Below are 24,787 nucleotides of genomic sequence, written 5' to 3'. Positions count from 1 at the left end.
CACAACCAACCCCTTCCTCCACCAGTCCTCCCCTTCCCTCTCCTTTACCTTCTGTGGACGCTGCAGGACCTGCTGAGATCCTTCGGCCTTTCCGTGTATTTACTGAGCAAAAGAAGCGCTTCCCCTGAGGGAGCATGATTGACTGTTTCCTTTACCGAATACGACGGGGGTGAATAGGGCACGTGGTGGAGATTAGTCTGGAGGCGGGTCCGAGAGAGTGACAGGTTTCCGAAGTTGGGCATTGGTGGAAGATGGGGAATGGGAATGAGGCTAGATTGAGCAGTTTCTGGCACTCGTTGCATTCTGGGTAGAAACACTGACATCGCTCTTGCTGTGCGCGGTGTTACGGATTCTGTTCTCTCTCAAACTCATTGATGTGCGTTGCCCATCAGGAAATGACGTCACTCAACAGCGGCCAATAGGTGCCGCCTCTTGCCGTTAGCCCCGTCCTTTGAGCAAATTGACCGATGCAGCAGGGCAATAGTGTGCGGGCGGGTGTCAATCAGAGAAACACAAGCAGCTGCAGCCGCTTGAACCTGAAGCGAATACACGGAAGCGCCGGAGAAACTCACGCAGCATCCAGAGGGATTGAAGGGAACCGACGTCCCGGAACGTTCTCTCTCTTTCCCTCCTCCTTCTCCATCTCCTTCCCTCCAACTCCCCAGCCCCTTCCCTCCCGTCTCCTGTCAGATCTCTACCCTCCTTAGTCCCTCTGTCCTCGCCCCATCACTTCTCAGCTTCTTTCTCTTCTCCCCTTCCACGTGGATCCACCTATTACCCCTGACGTTTAATCCTGTGCTCCTCCCCACCGCCTTTTTATTCAGGCCTTTCCCTGTTTGTGTGGATTCGTGACGGAAGGGCTCAGGCCCGTAACGTGGTTCAGCTTCCTGGAGATGTTGCTTGACTTGCTGAGTTTCTCCAGCACTTTGGTGAAGTGCCCTCAACCCCAGCATCTGCAGGTTTTCTTGTTTAACTCCAGGGGGACGTTGCTATTTTGAATATTTTGTGGAACGTTTTCCTCTGGTGAGTAAATTCATCGTGATCACTTTATGTAGTTGGACAAAGGTGTTAATTGGAAATGGAATAAAGGATAGGTGGGAAAATGTGAGTATTGATTGGGGTGGCGGGGGGGGGGGGAGGGTGGTTGGCTGTGTGGAAGCAGAGCTGGGGAAAAGGAGACAGAGGGAAAAGAGACTCCACTTTGTAGACGAAGTTTCCAATATCCAGGTGTGTGTACTCTACCCATACCTTGCCCGTGTCCTCCCCATTATCTTGTATCGCTCATCTCTTGGATGTGTCTGATTCCTGCCACCAGCATCGTCTTTGCCATCCATCGCCACCCCCCCCCCCCCCGACCATTGCTGCTGGGGGATCCTCATGCGCTGTTGTGAGGTACCCACCTATTTCAAACAGGCGTCAATCATACGGTGCCCAAGAAGAGTGCAGTAACCTGTCTTAATCACTATCGACCAGTAGCACTTACATCAACAGTGATTAAATATTTTGAAAGGCTGATGATGAAGTATATCAGCTCCTGTCTGAACATTGACATGGATACATTCCATTTCGCCTATTGTAATATCAGGTCTATAGTGGGTGCCATCTCACCGGGTCTACACAAAGCTCTTGAACACCTGGACAGCAAAGATGCACACATCAGGATGCTCTTTATCAACTACAGTTCGGCATTTAACACCATCATCCCCTCAAAACAGATCAGCAAACTCCTTTTGATGTCAGAATGGATAGTTGATGTGGAGATACGGTTTATGTGTGTGCTATTGTGGCTCTTTGGACAGAGCAGATTCTTGACTGTGAAGGATTCTGGGTAATAATGAGGTCATCTGCCATGACTAAAATGTTCATAGAACTAGACTCCATTTAATAGTACATCTTTGGGTTCATAAAATGTGCCTTGCCTTGTTGCCTCTTTTTAGAACATATCACATGTTTCTGTGTTAAATTTCACCCTCCATAATGATCCTCCTCACAGTTCAGGCCACATCCATGGTTGGTTCTGTTGCTAGCCATGTCTCCAGGGTGTGTCTTCCTGGAACATTGGCTGCAGAGAATGTCTTGCTCCCTCTCGCTCCACCATCTTTTCTTCACAGGGTTTTGAAAGTGGTGTTTCCAGGTAGGACAGCTTCAGAAAATATGACGTTGTGGTCTGACACACAGACTGGATTCCATGGAATTTGGGTGTGTTCCCCTTGGGGAGAGTCCGTTCACCTGCCTGCTGCGTGTGTGGGAAGGGGTTAACCCAGCCCTCCATCCTTCTGCAACACCAGAACATTCGATCCAGAGAGAAAGCCTTTAAATGCTGTGCATGAGGGAAGGGATTCTCTCGATCCACACACCTGCTACACCAGAGAATTCACACCGAAGAGAGACCATTCACCTGCTCCATTTGCGGGAAGGGGTTCTCTCAAATCTCGAACCTGCTACATCAGTGAGTTCACACTGGAGAGAAACCATTCACCTGCTCCCTGTGTGGGATCAGATTCACTCACTCCTCCCACCTGCAAGTACACCAGCGGGTTCACACTGAGGAGAAACCATTCACCTGCTCCCTGTGTGGGAAGGGGTTCTGGAAGGGGTTCTCCACATCTGCGGAGGCACCAGAGAGTTCACTCTGGGGAGAAACCATTCTCTCTTAGCAATTGTGGAGAGGGATTCACCAATTCTTCCTCTCTGCAAGCCCACTGTTGAGTTTGCTTCAGGGAAAGACTGTGTGGGGAGGTGTTCATTCCATCCTATGGTCTGTTGCTGGGCTGACCATTGCAAGTGTGAAAGTGTTCAGTGTCCTGGTTGGGAGTGTCAAGTGTGAAAGGCTAGACCCCATTCCTATCCAGGACACTGAACAGCCAATTTATTGGGATACAAGTATAAAGGGGATTTCTGATTCATTTTCATTCAGAAATCTGATGGCAGAGGGGAAGAAGCTGTTTTTGTTCCACTAGTTATTTGTCTTCAGGCTCTTGTACCTCCTTCCTGATGGCGGCAGTGTGAAGAGGGCATGGCCTGGGTAGAGAGGGTACTTGAGAAGAGAGGCTGCTTTGTTAAGACACCACCTCTTGTAGATGTCCTTGATGGAGTGATGTCCAATGCCCATGAAGGTGTTGGTTGTGTTCACAACTCTCTGTAATCTTTACCTGTCCTGTGTATTGGCACTTCTGTACCAGGCAGTGATACAACCAGTCAGAATGCTCTCCAGTGTCCATATGTAGACATTGGGTATGTCACCAAAGACCTTTACAAATCTCCTCAAACTCCTCACGAAGTGTAGCCGCTGGTGAGCCTTCTTTGTGATTGCATTGGCATGGAGCCCTGAGGGCAGACCTTCAGAGATGTTAACGCACAGGAATTTTAAAATTCTTTCTTTTTCAATCTTTTTTACAATAAATACAGTACAATTAAGAAAAGGGAAGATATAAAATCACGTGTGTGTGTGTGTGTGTGTGTGTGTATAAAACAGATGGGATTCAAATTGTCAAACCCCCCACCCCCCTCGTCTGTTGTGATCGTAAATGGTGTTCTGTAATGTGTTTTCCAGTGCTGGACCAAAACTTTGGCTACTGTCTTGGCCGACATATCATGAATAGGTATAGCATCAGCCCACCTGCTAAAAACTGTCTACACAGGTGAGAAGATAACTGTACCTGTCTGATGAAATGGCAGATCACGTTGGGGTCACCAGTGTAGAAAAAAACTAGTTAGTTGTGAATCTCCTACTCACTGCTGCATGTATAGTGGGGAACTCCGGTCGATAGTTCCCTCTCCAGACTGCTGAGTTGAAGTGAATTAATACAAGTCACCTGAATCACTTGTTCTCTATAGCTCGATCAGCTTCCTGTTGATCTGAGCTTTTCAAATCCAACTGCCTGAGTCACCTGACTCCAATGTCCAGATGCAGCCTTCAGATAAAATCCCTGGTGACGTCTGCTACATGGTTAAACAGTCAAGTCTGCACCAGTGAACATCTCAGGATGGCGGTGTGACTGCAGATGCTGTCTTTGCTGCAGACCCGGGAGGAGCAGGGAGGCAGAGATGCATCTGCCACCGCACCTCCACATGGTCCATTGATGGCCCTATGCAGCTCTCAACTGCCTGCAGAATGGGGCAGGTGGCAGTTTTAAAAATTTTATACTGAAGACCAGGTGAGTGTGTTCTATTAACTTTACGTAATGTAAATCTACAGGGTGTCCCATGTTTTCGGGCCGGGGAGGTGGATGGGGTGTCCTGAGTTTCAGGGGCCTGGGGCGAGGTGTCCTCAGTTCTTGGGGCCTGGGAGATTCCCTCAGATTCCCTGTGGCTGCTCGGCCAATGAGAGAACAAGCAGGGGCACACAACAATGGCAATGGTCTGCACTCCTGCCTCAGCGGGGATCTTGCTTTTCCCTATGAACAGCCAGGACATTGGAGTAGGGAATGCCCACAGTAACACGGGCAGATTGGAGGATCAAACCCCCAATGCACCCCATTCTCCATGACAAACCTTTTCACCTAATGACTGTCACGAAACTTGCTGATCCTCACCCACCAACTCCAGGATGGGCCCACGGAATCTATGAAGGTTGAGGGAATCTCTGTCCTTTTATGATTGATTCTGGGGAACAGCTTCCACCCTAGATCAGGAAACAATGGAAAGACATGAATTAATGTTAACCAAAGAGACAATTATCCTTTTGGGGAAGAGTCAGTTTACCAGCGGTCTCGGACACTCTGGATGCAGTAGCACGAGTGAAGCTGTAAGATCATGTTTATGAGAAAAAGGGGCTTCAGGTGTCTCTTGCCAGGGAGAGACCTAAAATGTCCCCTCCAAGTGGAGACACAGTGCACTAACAGTGGCCTTACCCTGTGCCCTATAGAAGTAAGGCAGTCCCCCTTGTTCCAATTGCCATAATGATGGGTAATTTATCTTTCCCCTCTAGATTTATGACAGCCTATTAAAACCCCCACCCTTCTTGTGACCCTATGGTACAACACCAAGGGACATTTACAAGAACCTGAGCTTGACACATCCTGGTCACCTTCCTTGACCCCTGTTGCAAATTCCAGTCATGATAAGGAAGCTGTCAGCACTCTGGGTCCTTCAGGAGCCCTGCTCCTCATCGGCACCCTCACAAATTCCCGTCCTTTTATTTTTTTGACACTCCTGGGGAAGGGCTCAGGCCCAAAATGTCATCATTTTGCATTCTGACTTTGCATTTTGTGACCTTCTACGTTTTTCCAGCACTAGATCCCAGGATCTGCACACGCAAATCACCTGAAAATCCAGAGGTTGCAGAGTTGAGTTTCAGTGTTGCTCAACTGCAAACACCAAAGGGAACTTGCACAGCTAAGTCTTCTCCACCAGTTAACGACGCTGACGTCTCTTGGCTGGTTTATGATCTCGTCACGAAAGCCCAGCCACACAGGCACCAAGTCAGAGGTCACCACCACAGTCACCTCAGCAGCAACCAATGCTGGAACAACTCAGCAGGTCAGGCAGCATTCACGGAAAGGAATAGATGGCAGGAACACCACACTCAGGACAGCAAGGAAAGAGGGAAAAAGACCAAATAAACACTGGCATCACTAAGGGGATGGGGTGGGGGTGCAGACTGCACCAGGAGACACCATCAGAGGGGGTAATATCAAAATGAATGTTCATAAAATTTTTGTGCAGTATTTCAGCAGAAATTTATTTTATTTTTTTACACAAATATCCCTGTTCTTTTGACAACAAAAATGGGGCGTAGGGTCAGCACAATGCCTTTATTGTGCCAGTAATTGGGACCAGGATTCGAATCCCGTGCTGTCTTTAAGGAGTTTGTATGTTCTCCCTGTGTCTGCATGGGTTTTCCCCATGGGCTCCGGTTTCCTTACGCTTTGAAACATACAGGGTGGGGGGTGCAGGTTAATTGGATGTAATTGGATGGCACAGGCTTGTGGGCCGAAATGGCCTCTTGCCGTCCTGAATGTCTTTTTAAAAAAAACTTTCATAAGCCCAGCATACTCGTATCAATATACCTACAAGGCTAAAATTCTATACTAATTTACTTTTTCAACCTTCTAATGCGCTCCCGTCAGAGCTGTTGTTATTACCCAATTACAATGATGTTTGAATTGCATGGTTTTGTCTGCACGTGTGTTGTTTTAGTTGCTGCAGTGTATGATATTGTAATTAAAGGTGTAATTTTAATTTTGTTAGTTGTTTATCTCACTACTACCTGTATTGTCATTACATTCAGTAATATACAGGAATTGCAATTACAAATAATAACATTACTAAGGATTATGTATGGTTTGGAACAGGAGGAGGTCCATGGCGGGGGTGGTTTCTCCAAACCTAGTGACACATTGCAAATAATAGTGTGGAAAGCGAGATGGGGAAAGCGAGATGGGGAAAGCGAGATGGGGAAAGCGAGATGGGGAAAGCGAGATGGGGAAAGCGAGATGGGGAAAGCGAGATGGGGAAAGCGAGATGGGGAAAGCGAGATGGGGAAAGCGAGATGGGGAAAGCGAGATGGGGAAAGCGAGATGGGGAAAGCGAGATGGGGAAAGCGAGATGGGGAAAGCGAGATGGGGAAAGCGAGATGGGGAAAGCGAGATGGGGAAAGCGAGATGGGGAAAGCGAGATGGGGAAAGCGAGATGGGGAAAGCGAGATGGGGAAAGCGAGATGGGGAAAGCGAGATGGGGAAAGCGAGATGGGGAAAGCGAGATGGGGAAAGCGAGATGGGGAAAGCGAGATGGGGAAAGCGAGATGGGGAAAGCGAGATGGGGAAAGCGAGATGGGGAAAGCGAGATGGGGAAAGCGAGATGGGGAAAGCGAGATGGGGAAAGCGAGATGGGGAAAGCGAGATGGGGAAAGCGAGATGGGGAAAGCGAGATGGGGAAAGCGAGATGGGGAAAGCGAGATGGGGAAAGCGAGATGGGGAAAGCGAGATGGGGAAAGCGAGATGGGGAAAGCGAGATGGGGAAAGCGAGATGGGGAAAGCGAGATGGGGAAAGCGAGATGGGGAAAGCGAGATGGGGAAAGCGAGATGGGGAAAGCGAGATGGGGAAAGCGAGATGGGGAAAGCGAGATGGGGAAAGCGAGATGGGGAAAGCGAGATGGGGAAAGCGAGATGGGGAAAGCGAGATGGGGAAAGCGAGATGGGGAAAGCGAGATGGGGAAAGCGAGATGGGGAAAGCGAGATGGGGAAAGCGAGATGGGGAAAGCGAGATGGGGAAAGCGAGATGGGGAAAGCGAGATGGGGAAAGCGAGATGGGGAAAGCGAGATGGGGAAAGCGAGATGGGGAAAGCGAGATGGGGAAAGCGAGATGGGGAAAGCGAGATGGGGAAAGCGAGATGGGGAAAGCGAGATGGGGAAAGCGAGATGGGGAAAGCGAGATGGGGAAAGCGAGATGGGGAAAGCGAGATGGGGAAAGCGAGATGGGGAAAGCGAGATGGGGAAAGCGAGATGGGGAAAGCGAGATGGGGAAAGCGAGATGGGGAAAGCGAGATGGGGAAAGCGAGATGGGGAAAGCGAGATGGGGAAAGCGAGATGGGGAAAGCGAGATGGGGAAAGCGAGATGGGGAAAGCGAGATGGGGAAAGCGAGATGGGGAAAGCGAGATGGGGAAAGCGAGATGGGGAAAGCGAGATGGGGAAAGCGAGATGGGGAAAGCGAGATGGGGAAAGCGAGATGGGGAAAGCGAGATGGGGAAAGCGAGATGGGGAAAGCGAGATGGGGAAAGCGAGATGGGGAAAGCGAGATGGGGAAAGCGAGATGGGGAAAGCGAGATGGGGAAAGCGAGATGGGGAAAGCGAGATGGGGAAAGCGAGATGGGGAAAGCGAGATGGGGAAAGCGAGATGGGGAAAGCGAGATGGGGAAAGCGAGATGGGGAAAGCGAGATGGGGAAAGCGAGATGGGGAAAGCGAGATGGGGAAAGCGAGATGGGGAAAGCGAGATGGGGAAAGCGAGATGGGGAAAGCGAGATGGGGAAAGCGAGATGGGGAAAGCGAGATGGGGAAAGCGAGATGGGGAAAGCGAGATGGGGAAAGCGAGATGGGGAAAGCGAGATGGGGAAAGCGAGATGGGGAAAGCGAGATGGGGAAAGCGAGATGGGGAAAGCGAGATGGGGAAAGCGAGATGGGGAAAGCGAGATGGGGAAAGCGAGATGGGGAAAGCGAGATGGGGAAAGCGAGATGGGGAAAGCGAGATGGGGAAAGCGAGATGGGGAAAGCGAGATGGGGAAAGCGAGATGGGGAAAGCGAGATGGGGAAAGCGAGATGGGGAAAGCGAGATGGGGAAAGCGAGATGGGGAAAGCGAGATGGGGAAAGCGAGATGGGGAAAGCGAGATGGGGAAAGCGAGATGGGGAAAGCGAGATGGGGAAAGCGAGATGGGGAAAGCGAGATGGGGAAAGCGAGATGGGGAAAGCGAGATGGGGAAAGCGAGATGGGGAAAGCGAGATGGGGAAAGCGAGATGGGGAAAGCGAGATGGGGAAAGCGAGATGGGGAAAGCGAGATGGGGAAAGCGAGATGGGGAAAGCGAGATGGGGAAAGCGAGATGGGGAAAGCGAGATGGGGAAAGCGAGATGGGGAAAGCGAGATGGGGAAAGCGAGATGGGGAAAGCGAGATGGGGAAAGCGAGATGGGGAAAGCGAGATGGGGAAAGCGAGATGGGGAAAGCGAGATGGGGAAAGCGAGATGGGGAAAGCGAGATGGGGAAAGCGAGATGGGGAAAGCGAGATGGGGAAAGCGAGATGGGGAAAGCGAGATGGGGAAAGCGAGATGGGGAAAGCGAGATGGGGAAAGCGAGATGGGGAAAGCGAGATGGGGAAAGCGAGATGGGGAAAGCGAGATGGGGAAAGCGAGATGGGGAAAGCGAGATGGGGAAAGCGAGATGGGGAAAGCGAGATGGGGAAAGCGAGATGGGGAAAGCGAGATGGGGAAAGCGAGATGGGGAAAGCGAGATGGGGAAAGCGAGATGGGGAAAGCGAGATGGGGAAAGCGAGATGGGGAAAGCGAGATGGGGAAAGCGAGATGGGGAAAGCGAGATGGGGAAAGCGAGATGGGGAAAGCGAGATGGGGAAAGCGAGATGGGGAAAGCGAGATGGGGAAAGCGAGATGGGGAAAGCGAGATGGGGAAAGCGAGATGGGGAAAGCGAGATGGGGAAAGCGAGATGGGGAAAGCGAGATGGGGAAAGCGAGATGGGGAAAGCGAGATGGGGAAAGCGAGATGGGGAAAGCGAGATGGGGAAAGCGAGATGGGGAAAGCGAGATGGGGAAAGCGAGATGGGGAAAGCGAGATGGGGAAAGCGAGATGGGGAAAGCGAGATGGGGAAAGCGAGATGGGGAAAGCGAGATGGGGAAAGCGAGATGGGGAAAGCGAGATGGGGAAAGCGAGATGGGGAAAGCGAGATGGGGAAAGCGAGATGGGGAAAGCGAGATGGGGAAAGCGAGATGGGGAAAGCGAGATGGGGAAAGCGAGATGGGGAAAGCGAGATGGGGAAAGCGAGATGGGGAAAGCGAGATGGGGAAAGCGAGATGGGGAAAGCGAGATGGGGAAAGCGAGATGGGGAAAGCGAGATGGGGAAAGCGAGATGGGGAAAGCGAGATGGGGAAAGCGAGATGGGGAAAGCGAGATGGGGAAAGCGAGATGGGGAAAGCGAGATGGGGAAAGCGAGATGGGGAAAGCGAGATGGGGAAAGCGAGATGGGGAAAGCGAGATGGGGAAAGCGAGATGGGGAAAGCGAGATGGGGAAAGCGAGATGGGGAAAGCGAGATGGGGAAAGCGAGATGGGGAAAGCGAGATGGGGAAAGCGAGATGGGGAAAGCGAGATGGGGAAAGCGAGATGGGGAAAGCGAGATGGGGAAAGCGAGATGGGGAAAGCGAGATGGGGAAAGCGAGATGGGGAAAGCGAGATGGGGAAAGCGAGATGGGGAAAGCGAGATGGGGAAAGCGAGATGGGGAAAGCGAGATGGGGAAAGCGAGATGGGGAAAGCGAGATGGGGAAAGCGAGATGGGGAAAGCGAGATGGGGAAAGCGAGATGGGGAAAGCGAGATGGGGAAAGCGAGATGGGGAAAGCGAGATGGGGAAAGCGAGATGGGGAAAGCGAGATGGGGAAAGCGAGATGGGGAAAGCGAGATGGGGAAAGCGAGATGGGGAAAGCGAGATGGGGAAAGCGAGATGGGGAAAGCGAGATGGGGAAAGCGAGATGGGGAAAGCGAGATGGGGAAAGCGAGATGGGGAAAGCGAGATGGGGAAAGCGAGATGGGGAAAGCGAGATGGGGAAAGCGAGATGGGGAAAGCGAGATGGGGAAAGCGAGATGGGGAAAGCGAGATGGGGAAAGCGAGATGGGGAAAGCGAGATGGGGAAAGCGAGATGGGGAAAGCGAGATGGGGAAAGCGAGATGGGGAAAGCGAGATGGGGAAAGCGAGATGGGGAAAGCGAGATGGGGAAAGCGAGATGGGGAAAGCGAGATGGGGAAAGCGAGATGGGGAAAGCGAGATGGGGAAAGCGAGATGGGGAAAGCGAGATGGGGAAAGCGAGATGGGGAAAGCGAGATGGGGAAAGCGAGATGGGGAAAGCGAGATGGGGAAAGCGAGATGGGGAAAGCGAGATGGGGAAAGCGAGATGGGGAAAGCGAGATGGGGAAAGCGAGATGGGGAAAGCGAGATGGGGAAAGCGAGATGGGGAAAGCGAGATGGGGAAAGCGAGATGGGGAAAGCGAGATGGGGAAAGCGAGATGGGGAAAGCGAGATGGGGAAAGCGAGATGGGGAAAGCGAGATGGGGAAAGCGAGATGGGGAAAGCGAGATGGGGAAAGCGAGATGGGGAAAGCGAGATGGGGAAAGCGAGATGGGGAAAGCGAGATGGGGAAAGCGAGATGGGGAAAGCGAGATGGGGAAAGCGAGATGGGGAAAGCGAGATGGGGAAAGCGAGATGGGGAAAGCGAGATGGGGAAAGCGAGATGGGGAAAGCGAGATGGGGAAAGCGAGATGGGGAAAGCGAGATGGGGAAAGCGAGATGGGGAAAGCGAGATGGGGAAAGCGAGATGGGGAAAGCGAGATGGGGAAAGCGAGATGGGGAAAGCGAGATGGGGAAAGCGAGATGGGGAAAGCGAGATGGGGAAAGCGAGATGGGGAAAGCGAGATGGGGAAAGCGAGATGGGGAAAGCGAGATGGGGAAAGCGAGATGGGGAAAGCGAGATGGGGAAAGCGAGATGGGGAAAGCGAGATGGGGAAAGCGAGATGGGGAAAGCGAGATGGGGAAAGCGAGATGGGGAAAGCGAGATGGGGAAAGCGAGATGGGGAAAGCGAGATGGGGAAAGCGAGATGGGGAAAGCGAGATGGGGAAAGCGAGATGGGGAAAGCGAGATGGGGAAAGCGAGATGGGGAAAGCGAGATGGGGAAAGCGAGATGGGGAAAGCGAGATGGGGAAAGCGAGATGGGGAAAGCGAGATGGGGAAAGCGAGATGGGGAAAGCGAGATGGGGAAAGCGAGATGGGGAAAGCGAGATGGGGAAAGCGAGATGGGGAAAGCGAGATGGGGAAAGCGAGATGGGGAAAGCGAGATGGGGAAAGCGAGATGGGGAAAGCGAGATGGGGAAAGCGAGATGGGGAAAGCGAGATGGGGAAAGCGAGATGGGGAAAGCGAGATGGGGAAAGCGAGATGGGGAAAGCGAGATGGGGAAAGCGAGATGGGGAAAGCGAGATGGGGAAAGCGAGATGGGGAAAGCGAGATGGGGAAAGCGAGATGGGGAAAGCGAGATGGGGAAAGCGAGATGGGGAAAGCGAGATGGGGAAAGCGAGATGGGGAAAGCGAGATGGGGAAAGCGAGATGGGGAAAGCGAGATGGGGAAAGCGAGATGGGGAAAGCGAGATGGGGAAAGCGAGATGGGGAAAGCGAGATGGGGAAAGCGAGATGGGGAAAGCGAGATGGGGAAAGCGAGATGGGGAAAGCGAGATGGGGAAAGCGAGATGGGGAAAGCGAGATGGGGAAAGCGAGATGGGGAAAGCGAGATGGGGAAAGCGAGATGGGGAAAGCGAGATGGGGAAAGCGAGATGGGGAAAGCGAGATGGGGAAAGCGAGATGGGGAAAGCGAGATGGGGAAAGCGAGATGGGGAAAGCGAGATGGGGAAAGCGAGATGGGGAAAGCGAGATGGGGAAAGCGAGATGGGGAAAGCGAGATGGGGAAAGCGAGATGGGGAAAGCGAGATGGGGAAAGCGAGATGGGGAAAGCGAGATGGGGAAAGCGAGATGGGGAAAGCGAGATGGGGAAAGCGAGATGGGGAAAGCGAGATGGGGAAAGCGAGATGGGGAAAGCGAGATGGGGAAAGCGAGATGGGGAAAGCGAGATGGGGAAAGCGAGATGGGGAAAGCGAGATGGGGAAAGCGAGATGGGGAAAGCGAGATGGGGAAAGCGAGATGGGGAAAGCGAGATGGGGAAAGCGAGATGGGGAAAGCGAGATGGGGAAAGCGAGATGGGGAAAGCGAGATGGGGAAAGCGAGATGGGGAAAGCGAGATGGGGAAAGCGAGATGGGGAAAGCGAGATGGGGAAAGCGAGATGGGGAAAGCGAGATGGGGAAAGCGAGATGGGGAAAGCGAGATGGGGAAAGCGAGATGGGGAAAGCGAGATGGGGAAAGCGAGATGGGGAAAGCGAGATGGGGAAAGCGAGATGGGGAAAGCGAGATGGGGAAAGCGAGATGGGGAAAGCGAGATGGGGAAAGCGAGATGGGGAAAGCGAGATGGGGAAAGCGAGATGGGGAAAGCGAGATGGGGAAAGCGAGATGGGGAAAGCGAGATGGGGAAAGCGAGATGGGGAAAGCGAGATGGGGAAAGCGAGATGGGGAAAGCGAGATGGGGAAAGCGAGATGGGGAAAGCGAGATGGGGAAAGCGAGATGGGGAAAGCGAGATGGGGAAAGCGAGATGGGGAAAGCGAGATGGGGAAAGCGAGATGGGGAAAGCGAGATGGGGAAAGCGAGATGGGGAAAGCGAGATGGGGAAAGCGAGATGGGGAGGAGTTCAGGCTACAAGGAAAACCCCCATCAACAGAACAATCCCCATCAACAGAACAATCCTTAAACCAGTGGCCACGTGTCTGTACTGAACAGGATGCTCAAGTTAAACTAAAACTGCTGCCTTCACATGATTGACCTCCCTGCATATTCATGGATCTGTCAAGAACCAAGTATACCTGGTAGCCTATTCCAGGTGCTCACCGCTCTCTGGGTAAAATATTTACCCTGAACATCTCCCTTAACCTTCCTCCCTCCCTCATAACCTTTTACACATGCCATTTAGTGTGTGATGCATTTACCAGAAAGATGCTGACGGTCCATCTTGAATCTCTCTCTCCATATGAATTCACTAGTGTCCCCACAGACCAGAGTGCTGAGTGAACTCCTTCCTCGTCAAGGAGCAGGAGAATGTTCTCGCTCCAGTGCAAATTCACTGGTGGGCCTGCAGAGAGGAATCGGCAAATCCCTTTCCGCACTTGCTGCGAGTGAACGGTTTCTCCCTGGTGTGAACTCTTTGGTGCCTCAGCAGGTTGAAGGACTGACTGAAGCTGATCCCACACACGGAGCAGGTGAACGGTTTCTCCCCAGTATGAACCCGCTGGTGTGCTTGCAGGCCAGAGGGCTGAGAGAACCCCTTCCCGCACAGAGAACAGGTGAATGGTTTCTCTCCAGTGTGAATTCGCTGATGTGCCTGCAGGCCAGATTGTCGAGAGAACCCCTTCCCGCACAGAGAGCAGGTAAATGGTTTCTCCCCGGTGTGAATGGAATAATGCCTCAGCAGGTAGGTGGACTGAGTGAATCCGATCCCACACAGGGAGCAGGTGAATGGTTTCTCTTGAGTGTGAACCCACTGGTGTGCCTGCAGGCCAGCGGGCTGAGAGAACCCTTTCCCGCACAGGCAGCAGGTGAACGGTTTCTCCCTGGAATGAACCCGCTGGTGTACCCGCAGGCCAGATTGCCGAGAAAACCCCTTCCTGCAAAGAGAGCAGGTGAATGGTTTCTCCCCGGTGTGAACGGAATAGTGCCTCAGCAGGTAGGAGGACTGAGTAAATCCGATCCCACACAGGGAGCAAGTGAACGGTTTCTCCCCGGTGTGAACCCGTTGGTGTGCCTGCAGAATGGAGGGCCGAGTGAATCCCTTCCCACATAGAGAGCAAGTAAATGTTTTCTCCCCAGTGTGAATTCTCCGGTGACCCTGCAGAGAGGTGGATTGGGGGAGTCCCTTTCCACAAGAGAATGGTTTCTCTACGTTGTGAACTCTTTGGTGCCTCAGCAGAGCGGAAGACTGAGAGAACCCCTTCCCGCACACGGAGCAGGTGAACGGTCTATCCCCGGTGTGAACTCTCCAGTGCCTCAGCAGGTGTGAGGATCGAGAGAACCTTTTCCCACATAGGGAGCATTTAAAGGCTCTCTCCCCCGTGTGAATTCTCTGGTGTTGTAACAGGTGTGAGGATCGAGAGAATCCCTTCCTGCATATAGAGCATTTAAAGGCCCTCTCCCCGGAGTGAATGTTCTGATGCTGCATGAGGCTGGAGGACTGGGCGAACCCCTTCCCACACATGCGGCAGGTGAATGGACTCTCCCCAGGGGGAACACACCAGTGCTTCTCCAGGTCCTTGGAGGTTTGAAAGCTCTTCCTACAGTCAGAGCAGGGGAATGGGCTCCCCCTAGAGGGGACACACTGGTGTTCTCCCCACACTCGGAACAGGGGAACGGTCTCTCCTCAGTGTGAGAGCAGGGATGTGTTTCCAGTAAGTCTACAGAAAGACACACCTCACCACATGCTTCACTTTGGAGTGTTGTATCACTGGTCACTTGTCCCTCCATGTCGGCCGATCGGCTGAAGTTCAGTTCACACACTGAATGGGTGCAGGGTTTCTCCATGTGGTGATTCCCAGGCTTCTAATCCATCAAAAAAGCTGGTCCTGAGGAATCCAGTGAAAGTGTCTGACTAGAATGTGGCGTTTACTGAAATTTTCACTTGGAAACACACCATTTTCTCCATGTGATGATCCTCGCACTTGTAATCCACTGATAAATCTGGCTAATACTATGGTCCCAAGCACTGTGCCAGACAACCATGTGCTGTTGTCTGTAGCTTCCTGCCTGGAAACGCACCACTTTCTTAACCCTGTGAAGAGAAGATGGTGAAGTGAGAGGGAAAATTACATTCTCTGCAGCCAATGTTTCAGTTTGATACACCCTGGAGGCAGGGCCAGCAACATGACAAACTGTGGAAGTGTCTTGATTTTAGGGGGATCATCACAGACAAATACACTCATGGTGGGTGAATTTTAGCACAGAGAAACAATCGAGATATGTTTTGATGGAAAGGAGAAGTAACATACTCTGGAGAGCAAGGGACTTATTATGAGTGCAGGATTTAGTGTTATATGGGGGATACTTATGGTAACAACGTTTTCGTAAACACATGATGATCTGAGAGAGAATGCAGGAATAATTACGTGCCAAACGCTCATGGTTGCTTTTGTTTCAGACATGGATCGCTACATTATCACCCAGAATCCTCTATGGCCCAGAAACTGCTCTGTCCAATGAACCGCAAGAGCACACATGGACGCTGCATCCCCACGACCTTTCCATTAGTCCCTTTCAAATTGCACTACCCGGGTAACCCTCCTGGGACCTGGGTGCGATTACTGGGTCTAGGGTGCTGGATGCACCTTTCAAATGGAAGACTAACTTACCTGTTAAATCACTAACCCAGCAATTTAAGGGGGATTCCTCCCCCGCGATAAGTGACGCATCACACACTCATGGGAACTATCGGGCGTTAGTCTCCTCCCCCCACAATGGCTGTCATTAGCACCCCTCCTGTCAGTTGCTACCTCCTGCCGTATATTGGGAAGGGTTGTGGCTATCATGTGACAGCACTGCCCCCTACCTAGTCGGTGGACACAACAGCTGCCAATTAAGGTTTTGTTCCGTCCCATCCATTAGTGCATACCTTGCTGTTGGTCAAATGTAAATTACCTGGACTGGACTCTCCAGCCTACCTGTACTTGGCTTTGGATCACTGGCTGTTGAAATTGGATTAACCCTCCTGGCACTGAGCGAGTGACCCTGCTAATGACCTGGGCTGGAACCTCCAGCACAACAAAGGAGCCATGTGTTCTTTGTTCTCTCTCTTTGCCAGCATGGGACCACACTGCTCACTCCAGGCCTAGAAATGTAAAAGGATGCTAGAGAAACTGTTGGTAAGATGTGCACCGTTAAAAAGGATTGGAAGCATTTAATTCGTGTCCCCTGTAGCATAGAGCCGTGCCTGCACTGAGTCGAGGGGTGGTGGGGCATCGGAGTGATTTTTCCTTGTACCAGTTCATTGTATGTGTGTGTATATGTATTTTGTTCCCATGCTATTTTCCCCACGTTTGTTATTAATTGTCCACTATTTCTTTCCCACGCTGCTGTAAAGTGTGTGTGTTGCGTTAGTTTCCATTTCATACCCTTGCCTTCTGTAAATAAAATCTTTCTCTACCAAATCTGTTCAGAGTCCTTGCCTTTGAGACCTACTAAACCTGTTTCCTCACTCACAACACCTTATCAGTCGCCAATGCCCCCCGAGGGTGGGGGGGGGGGGTTTGCTGCCACAACATGCTGCTCCGGTTCACGGCATTCGCAGCAGTGGCTCCCCCTGGGTCCCATGGCAGCGATCTCTCTCCTCCTGCAGCGGCGACCTCACACTTCTCCCCACCGATTGCAGCAGTGGCACCTCAGACAGGAGTTTCTCTGTGACGCAAGGGCTGAAGTGCTGGCATCATCAGCGTTACCGGGTCAGCCATTTACCCTTTTCAAATCACACGTGGGTAAGTTTAGCTGGGTTGGTCAGGGACCCAGTTGGGCCCTTTCTAATCGCAATGTATCAGTTTGAAAGGGCCTAATACACCTGAATTCAACCGCTATCACCCCACGTGACACCGTCCATGTGCCAATCACTTTGGGTTGCAAGTGTGCACGAGGCTTCCTGAAGGAAGGAGGGGGATGGGGATGGGAAAGGGGTTCCTTTGCGAAAACAGTGCCTGTGGCAGGAATTCTGCCGCATTCAGGAGCCGAGTAAGGTCAGCGGCTGGTAATTGGGGCGGAGACAGGAAAAGTGAAAGGTTCGGGGAAAGGACACAGACCTGGATGTTGGCACCTCCCGCTCCAAAGTAGAATCTCTCTTCCGTTTTCCCTCTATTTTGAGGGAATGGCCACAGCGGTGCCCTGAACTGACTGCTGTTCTTCTCCTTTATGACTGTCGCTCAGACTGTCACCCCCTTCCTTGCTGCATTGTTCCATCTTGTTCCCGGTTACAATTAATACTTCATTTCCCCGGTTGCCGATTTAACATGGAAATTTCTCTGTAAAGCCCAAGCTGCCCCGGGCCGATCCTCTCTGATTGACAGCCGTTCCTTCCCGGGTCGCGGCCGCACAATCACGTGCTGGTCAGCCGGCGGCAGAAGAGAGCGCGCTGACGTAATAGAAACGCGTAGCGTCTTGAGGGCCGTTCCCTCAGTGACGGGCCGGCCCACTGAGGCTGGTCGTGGAGGTGAGATTTCCCCCGCGGCTGGGTGTCCGAGTTCTCGGGACCCGGAGGGGGGGGAGGGGAGGGGGGGAGGGGAGGGGAGGGGGAGGGGGAGGGGGGAGGGGAAGGGGGGGGGAGGGGGGGGGAGGGGGGAGGAGGGGAGGGGAAGGGGAGGGGGGGGAGGGGGAGGGGAGGGGAGGAGGGGAGGGGGGAGGAGGGGAGGGGGGAGGGGAGGGGGGGGAGGGGAGGGGAGGGGGGGAGGGAAGGGGGAAGGGGAGGGGGAGGGGAGGGGGGAGGGAAGGGGGAAGGGGAGGGGGGGAAGGGGAGGAGGGGAGGGGGAGGGGGAGAAGGGGGAAGGGGAAAGGGGAGGGGGAGGGGGGGAGAAGGGGGAAGGGGAGGGAGGAGGGGGAAGAGGGAAGAGGGGTTCTCTGGGCCCCGGGTTCTCTGGGCCCCGGTTTCTCTGGGCCCCGGGTTGGTGTTGAACTCCGAGTTCTCGGGGCCCAGAGGTGGAGTGGGGTTGAGCCCTGAGTTCTCGGTGACCTGGGAGTGGGGGGGGGGGGTGTTGTGCTCCGACTTCTCTGGGCCAGGGGGTGAACCCCGAGTTCTCGGGGCCCCGGGGGTGTTGGGGTAGAATCTCGTTCTCAGGGCCGAGGGGAGGTGTCGTGAGTCCTGAGTTGTCGGGGGTGGGGGTTTGAGTCCAAGTTCTCGGGACCCTGTGGATGGGGTAAGATCGAGTCTCGCCATAAAGGGTGTTGGTTCTCTGAATGCAGAGCTGAGGTACAGAAGATAGATGGAAAAGGGAAGAGAGTGGGACTCGGCAACAGGAAATGAGGAAAGGGGCGGTAGCAAATAGAAGATCGCTTCGTTGGGCATCTGCGCTCTGTCTGCCACAACAGTGGGGATCTCCCAGTATCCACCCATTTCAATTCCCCGCCCCATTTCCTTGCTGATGAGTCGGTCCATGGTCTCATGCACTGCCATACTGAACCACTTGCAATTTGGAGGAACAGCATCTCATTCCATTCGGAAACCCTCCAACTGAGTGGCATGAACACTAACTTATCTCGTTTCTCTCTCTTCCCTCATCTCTCTGTCACCTTTCTCTTAGCTCTGCATTCGTAAAACCAATCCCCCTTCTCCCGTCAATTATCACATTCCCTCACTCCTATCCTTCATCCATATCTAATGAACACCTTTTGTCTGTTGGTCCCTACTCAGTGCATATCTAGGTAAAGTTATGCCCTAGGGCAAGCACTGATATTGTGCCCCCCCCACCCCGGTTCAAAAACAGCACAAAAACCATTACACATCCATCATCTCACCTGACATATGATGAGCAGCTGATCAGGTACTGGCACGGTGGGGCCGGTAAGTTCTTTGAACTTTTGTATCTCTTTAAATACATTTTTGTATCTCTTTAAGATTTTGTATCTTCATATACTTTTTATATCTCTATATATCTTTGTATTATTATACCATAAATGTTTTATTATTTACTGTTATGAAAATCTTAATAAGAAACTTTGCAAAATGTATATCTGTTCTATCAACGAATTAACAATACATAAAGTAACAGTCACAGAGTTTGATTTGTTGGCTTAAAGAGATAGAAATTTGGGATATCACAGCTCACGCTTTGGAAGATGACACTCTGAAATTAGGATATATTATAATAAGAAAAGTGTCATCTGTATTTTGATTCAAATAAAAATTTAAAGCCAAAAGACATCCATACTGTTATCAATAGAATATTTCAGAACTGTGAGAAACTGTCTGAATTGTGCAGTTTCAAATTGAGCCAAAGGACTGACTAGTCACCTGGCTCCTTGAAAAAGATAAGCCACAGCTCAGGTTGAAAAATTGGCAGGAACCCCAGAATATGTTCTTATAAACATGAGATAAGAAAGCTTATGTGCAGAACCACAGAGACAATTCAGCCAGTGGCAGCTCTCTTAAAGGGACCAAATAAGATACAAAATTTGTTTACATTCCAGCAGGAACCAGGAGAAGCCAGGTTACAGTGTGAAGAACCCAAGATGGATAAGAAGAAGTCTCGTTGGGCTAAAGACCACGAGCCAACAGATCCTCTCAAAGAATTGTTTGATTGTGAGTTGAGCCAGCAAGGCAGACCGACAGCATTTGGCAAGAGGTTGGAACCAGTAGCCAAAGAAAAATCAGCTTCAACTAACAAATAAGAAGAAGATTCCGTCAAGGCACTATAGTCCTCATTATTCTTAAAACTATCTTAAAAGTTAGTGGAACTGGAACAGATGAATGTATGTTGCAAAATCCCATTGTTTCTGTACCAAGGGAAATGCGGTAGATAGAGATTCAATCAGCAGTATCTGAAAGTTCATATGTGAATCCTGATGATAGTATTTCCAAGGTTATGAGCTCAAGAAGATCTTCAAGTACAGCTTTGGGTGTTTCAAGCATATTAACTATGCATGCTAAGGCGCAAGCAGACTTGGCTACTGTCTGTGCACAACAACAGTGGCTGGAGAAATGTGCTTTAGATGATAGGGAGGTTCAAATCAAGAATCAGCAACTGAAGTTATAAATGGCAAGTGAAGAACAAAGTAGATTGTTGAATAGAGAAAAGACTAGAGCTTGAGGAACAACATGCTATGAATATGGCCAAAGTGAAAGTATTAGCTCAGGTTTCTGCAAGATTTGTCACTCAAAGTGACATCCTGAAGGGCAGGCACCTAGCATTCCAGTAAAGCCATGGATGACACAGCTACAAGAAACAAATATTCTTGAACTAGGAGTTATGGGTGCCGCTGCTAGTGCGCAAATGACAATGACCAATCCTAGAGAAAGAGCTAGCGACATCCAATCTCTCCAGAGTGCACAATACAAGGATCTTCCTGAAAGGAGGGTATTTCAAAAAAATTCAACCATGCAGTTGATCATACTCAACAACCAGCTGCAAATAAAGGATCTCCACCAATACCATCACTTACAACCCAAGGATTCCCACCAATGCCATCACTTACAAGTCAAAGTCCCAGACCTATGGCACCAGTTCAAGATCCATTTTCTCCATTCACCTCAAGACAACCAGTCATAATCAGTGAACCGGTGCGGACTCGAAAGGCTAACATGGCCTGTTTCCGCTCCGTACATGGTTATATAGTTATAAGCCATGGTGGACAAGACTATATAATTTATACCAAAACAAAATGAAGTGCAACAACAACATTTATATGGTTTACCTAAGAAGGAAATTCCAGTTTTTATTGGAGATCCATAACAATATCTGAAGTTCATGAAATCCTTTGAACATCACATTGAAAGTAATACTAACAACATCTTTATTACTTGGAACAGTTGTGATGGATTATGTTTTGTTTTGTACATAAATATGTTTTTGGGAGATAAATTGGGGCAGGTTTTTTTTAGTGTAGGTCACATACAAACATTTCAAAACAGATCTCATTTAAAATACCGGAGCTCTGCTCAAGCCAGACAGGGTGGCTGCTGGGGGCCTTTTCAAAAATGTTGGGGAGTGCCCAAGAGACTTCACTAATGGATTGTTGTTTTGAAAAGCAACAGATGAAAGAGATCGAAGGAGTAGTTCGGAGCCGCAGGCTGTCTGGGAGTGCAGCTTGCTGTTCTAAGAGGGTCATGTGGTTTTTGCAAGGAGAGAGAGTTGAACAGTTTTTTTCTCAGAGAGAAAGAGAGAGATGAGTTCTGCAGCGCTACAATCAGCAGCAGTAGCTGGGAGTGGAACAGGACAAGCTGGTAAGCTTGCGGAAAAACCCCATTTGGAAGATGGGTTGTGAGTGCTTAGTTCAGCCTGGCAAAGCCCTTGTATTAAGGGCCGTACCGGCCAACATATTGATACCCAGGATACACTCGTCAGTGGCAGGCACCAGGGCATGTAACCATATAGGGGAAGGGCCATCACCCACCGTGGCACGGACTTTTATTTCTTTCACCAGGGTGATCGCTCCTCCCATCCCCTCTATTCGAAATGTCGGTCCGGTCCAGAGGTCGGGGTTACCCGGAATCACCGAGTGCTCCACACCGGTATCGACCAAGGCCAAATATTGGTGGTCATTACCCCCACCCCAATGGACTGTTAACGGTATGTAGGGCCGTGGGTCCCCGTGTATCCGTCGTATCTCAATGGAGTAGACACGGGGGCCCTGCCCACACCCGCATGCTTTAGTAGGGTTCGGGGGCTTCCAGGCCCTCATGCCACTATTATCCATAAGAGCCTGTATAATAGCTCAAAACATAGAATCTGCATCTGTAATTGTTTTCTTAACACAGTTTCTTCCATTTTGCTCGCCATCGTAGCAGCAAGTCAATTCCATTTGAGATATGTTGACTGGCTTTAATGGAGCCACTCTGGCTTTTCCCATTACAAATCCACAATGTAGTCGCTCTAGGTTATTTAGTAGTACTAGCTAACGGTACCAAAACCACTTTCGCGTAGATCAGCAAAGTGGTCTAACTGAGCAAATGTGGCAATTCCAAAGTCTGCTGGTTTAAAACATCTGTTGACTTTAAAATTTTCTAACATTTTAAGACTCTCAATCCAATTTATTGAATCTTCTCTTTTCTTTAGTGGTGTATAATTCAATTTAAATATGTAAATTATTGTCAATTTTAATACCTAAATATTTAATTGGATCTCTCTGCCATTTAAACTGCAATTTTACACTTCTCATAATCCGCCATTACTATGGGCATTATTTCATTTTTATCACAATTTAATTTGGAACCAGAAACTACTCCTCATCCATTCTTGACTACTATCTCCATTTCCCCAGGGAGATGGCTTTCTGTAGATTGTACCTACGCCTTATATCGAGTTCTGGATCTTTGGACGTAAATGACTGTAATCTGGTTCTGTCTGTCAAAGCTGGCTCCCTCCCTCCAATCACCAGTCCCAGTCACTCTTGTCCCTCACCATTATAGTGGTAGGAAGCACTTACACCTGTGATGGCCTGGTACAGAGAGATACTGAGAGGTACAGGAGCTGGAGGGCTTCACAGACAGGAGAGCATTAGGTTGCTCGTTGAAAGGATGTGGTTGCAGAGATGGATGTGTTAGAGGTCCCACCTATAAACCAGATCAATGTTCTGTGACAACAACTCATCCAGATCAAGTCCATAGTTTATAACATCAAACTCAGCACCATTATTCCCTCAGTGCTGCTCAACAATCTCCAAACTCTGGGCCTCTGTACCCACCTCTGCAACTGGATCCTTGGCTTCCTCAATGGAAGACCAATAGAAAGTACAAATTGGAAACAGCATCTTATCCTCACTGACAATCAACACAGATTCACCTCAAGGATTCATCCTTAGCCCACTGCTCTACATCCATGACTGTGATGAGGCACAATTTCAATTCTATCAGCAAATTTACTGATGACACTGCGGTTGTCGCAGAATCAGAAATGGCAATGAGGAAGCGTACAGGAGGGAGACACATCAGCTCGTTGAGTGATGTCACACAAAGGACTGTGGTGGTGTCATGAGCTCAGTTGCCTCCGGGAGTTGAGGGATGTCTGGGAGCTGGATGGTTGGGGAAGGGGTGGGGAAGCATCACACACAGACCTGGACACTGACCTCTCCCACTGCAAAGCCGAACCTTGCAGAGCAGACTCACAAAGATCAAGTCGCTTGGGTAAAACAGGACAATCTGCAGTGGCTGTGGTCGATGCAAAACCACAAGAAACTCAGCAGGTTACGCAGCATCCATGGGAAGTAAAAGGCAATCAACAAGGATGGGGTCATTCATCAGTCGTGCCGAAAATCAGGCCCAAATTTAAAAAGTGGTGGAGAAGGGGAAGGAGGAGGAGCACAGGCTGACAAGTAAGAGGTAATGCAGGTTGGGGGGGGGGGGGGTGGGGAGAGAGAAAGAAGCTGAGAAGTGATGGGGGAGAGAGAGCAGGGGGATAAGAAGAGGAGCTGTCGACAGGAGGAGGAAGGGAAGAGGATGGGAGTGGGAGGAAAGGAGATGGACAGATCAGCATAGAGAATGACCAGGAGAGATGGTTCACAGAAAATGGAGGTCGATATTAATTCTGCCTGGTTTGAGAGGGTCGAGACAGAATACAATGTGCTGTTCCCCCAATTTGTGGTGTCCTTGGTTTGACAGAGCATGAGGTCATAGATATGTCCATGTGGAAATATTGGTATTGAAACCATAGTTGTGCCTGGGATCAAGGTGGTTACCCACATGAACCTTGGATGAATTTTAGAATCATCTCCCCTGGAGGAGACTCTGTGACTATCCCTCCTTATTGAAGCTTCTCCACCTGTGATTTCTTTTACCTCTGTGTAACTATTCCCACCATCAGTCACCTTCCCTCATGGGGATAAAACCCAGCTATTCCCACCACTCAAGCCCCCAGTCCCAGGGTCAGGATGTGGAAAGCTGGGGAATGTCAGATTGTATATTGCAGGAGAGTTCAAACATTTCAGCCCACAATGTTGTGCCATCCTATACAGTATAAACCTACTAAACAATCTAACCCCAGCCGACCTCGTACCCATAATCCCTAATTTTATTGCATCCAAAAATGTCCAAGGAGACTCTGTGACTATCCCTCCTTATTGAAGCTTCTCCACCTGTGATTTCTTTTACCTCTGTGTAACTATTCCTCGTTCTACCAGCCCCCCCCCCCCCAATCCCAGCAATGCAAACCAGGCACCCACAACACTGTGTTTATTAAAACATACCCATGACATCTCCCTGAAACTTTCCTACCCTTGTATTAAACACATGACCTCTGGTTTTTGTTACTTTCATTCTGAATAAAAGATGCTGGATGTCCACCCTAACTATGCCTTTCATAATCTTGTCCTAAAATTAAGTCACCTCACATTCATCTTTGCTCCAAAGAGAAATGCCACCCTTTCCCCCCCGCCCCCCCCCCCCCCCCCACCCCCAGTTCTGTTAACCTTGTTATGAGCAGAACAAGTGTTAATACAGCAATAGTTTTTTGGTTAGAAGTATCAGGATAGTATGACTAATAGTGGTGAGTTGAGATGAACAGTTTGGTTAAAAAAGTGAAGAAGTTGGTAGTTTTATATAAACTTTTTGCTAAATAATTCAGATTATCAAATTAAAAACAAAAGATTATCCTGAAATTTCTGCTTCACGCGTTTATTCTCACAGTTTGTGTTGATCCAAGTTTGCGGTTTCGGTGCTGCATGTTCCTGGTGTCGCTGTTGAATTCCTGCCCCTTAAAGGGCCTCGGAAACATTTTATTCTTATCTGTTTTTCATGGTCATTAAACA

At 50.4% G+C, this 24,787-nt stretch overlaps 1 protein-coding gene and 3 long non-coding RNA genes across 5 annotated transcripts; 2 read left to right on the top strand and 2 right to left on the bottom strand.

Annotated features, from left to right (window-relative positions):
• Positions 1–411: 411 nt before the first annotated feature.
• LOC138764756 (uncharacterized) lies at positions 412–6,183 on the top strand. The gene is made up of 3 exons (XR_011358298.1): positions 412–1,023; positions 3,554–3,641; positions 5,233–6,183. It is a non-coding gene; the product is annotated as an uncharacterized lncRNA (long non-coding RNA).
• Positions 3,363–16,726, bottom strand: LOC138764757 (uncharacterized). The gene is made up of 3 exons (XR_011358299.1): positions 16,558–16,726; positions 14,771–15,128; positions 3,363–4,624 (listed from the first exon to the last, which is right to left on the bottom strand). It is a non-coding gene; the product is annotated as an uncharacterized lncRNA (long non-coding RNA).
• On the bottom strand, positions 12,927–14,668 carry LOC138764745 (zinc finger protein 229-like). Its single transcript, XM_069940993.1, has one exon. The coding sequence runs from the start codon at positions 14,556–14,558 to the stop codon at positions 13,428–13,430; it is 1,131 nt and encodes a 376-aa protein (XP_069797094.1). The 5' UTR covers positions 14,559–14,668; the 3' UTR covers positions 12,927–13,427.
• Positions 16,727–17,129: 403 nt separating the features above from the next.
• LOC138764758 (uncharacterized) lies at positions 17,130–22,061 on the top strand. 2 transcript variants are annotated; one of them, XR_011358300.1, is made up of 2 exons: positions 17,130–17,546; positions 19,517–22,061. It is a non-coding gene; the product is annotated as an uncharacterized lncRNA (long non-coding RNA). The 2 variants fall into 2 exon arrangements; XR_011358301.1 differs by lacking the exon at positions 17,130–17,546 and adding an exon at positions 18,161–18,890.
• Positions 22,062–24,787: the final 2,726 nt, after the last annotated feature.

The sequence above is a fragment of the Narcine bancroftii genome, chromosome 5 (assembly GCF_036971445.1).
Source record: "Narcine bancroftii isolate sNarBan1 chromosome 5, sNarBan1.hap1, whole genome shotgun sequence".
Classification (NCBI taxonomy): domain Eukaryota; kingdom Metazoa; phylum Chordata; class Chondrichthyes; order Torpediniformes; family Narcinidae; genus Narcine; species Narcine bancroftii.
This window is presented reverse-complemented; position numbering and strand designations above follow the sequence as displayed.

Bases quoted from the DNA above. Each gene is read 5' to 3' on its own strand.
- LOC138764745 (XM_069940993.1), bottom strand. From the start codon at position 14,558: ATGTGTGGGAAGGGGTTCGCCCAGTCCTCCAGCCTCATGCAGCATCAG.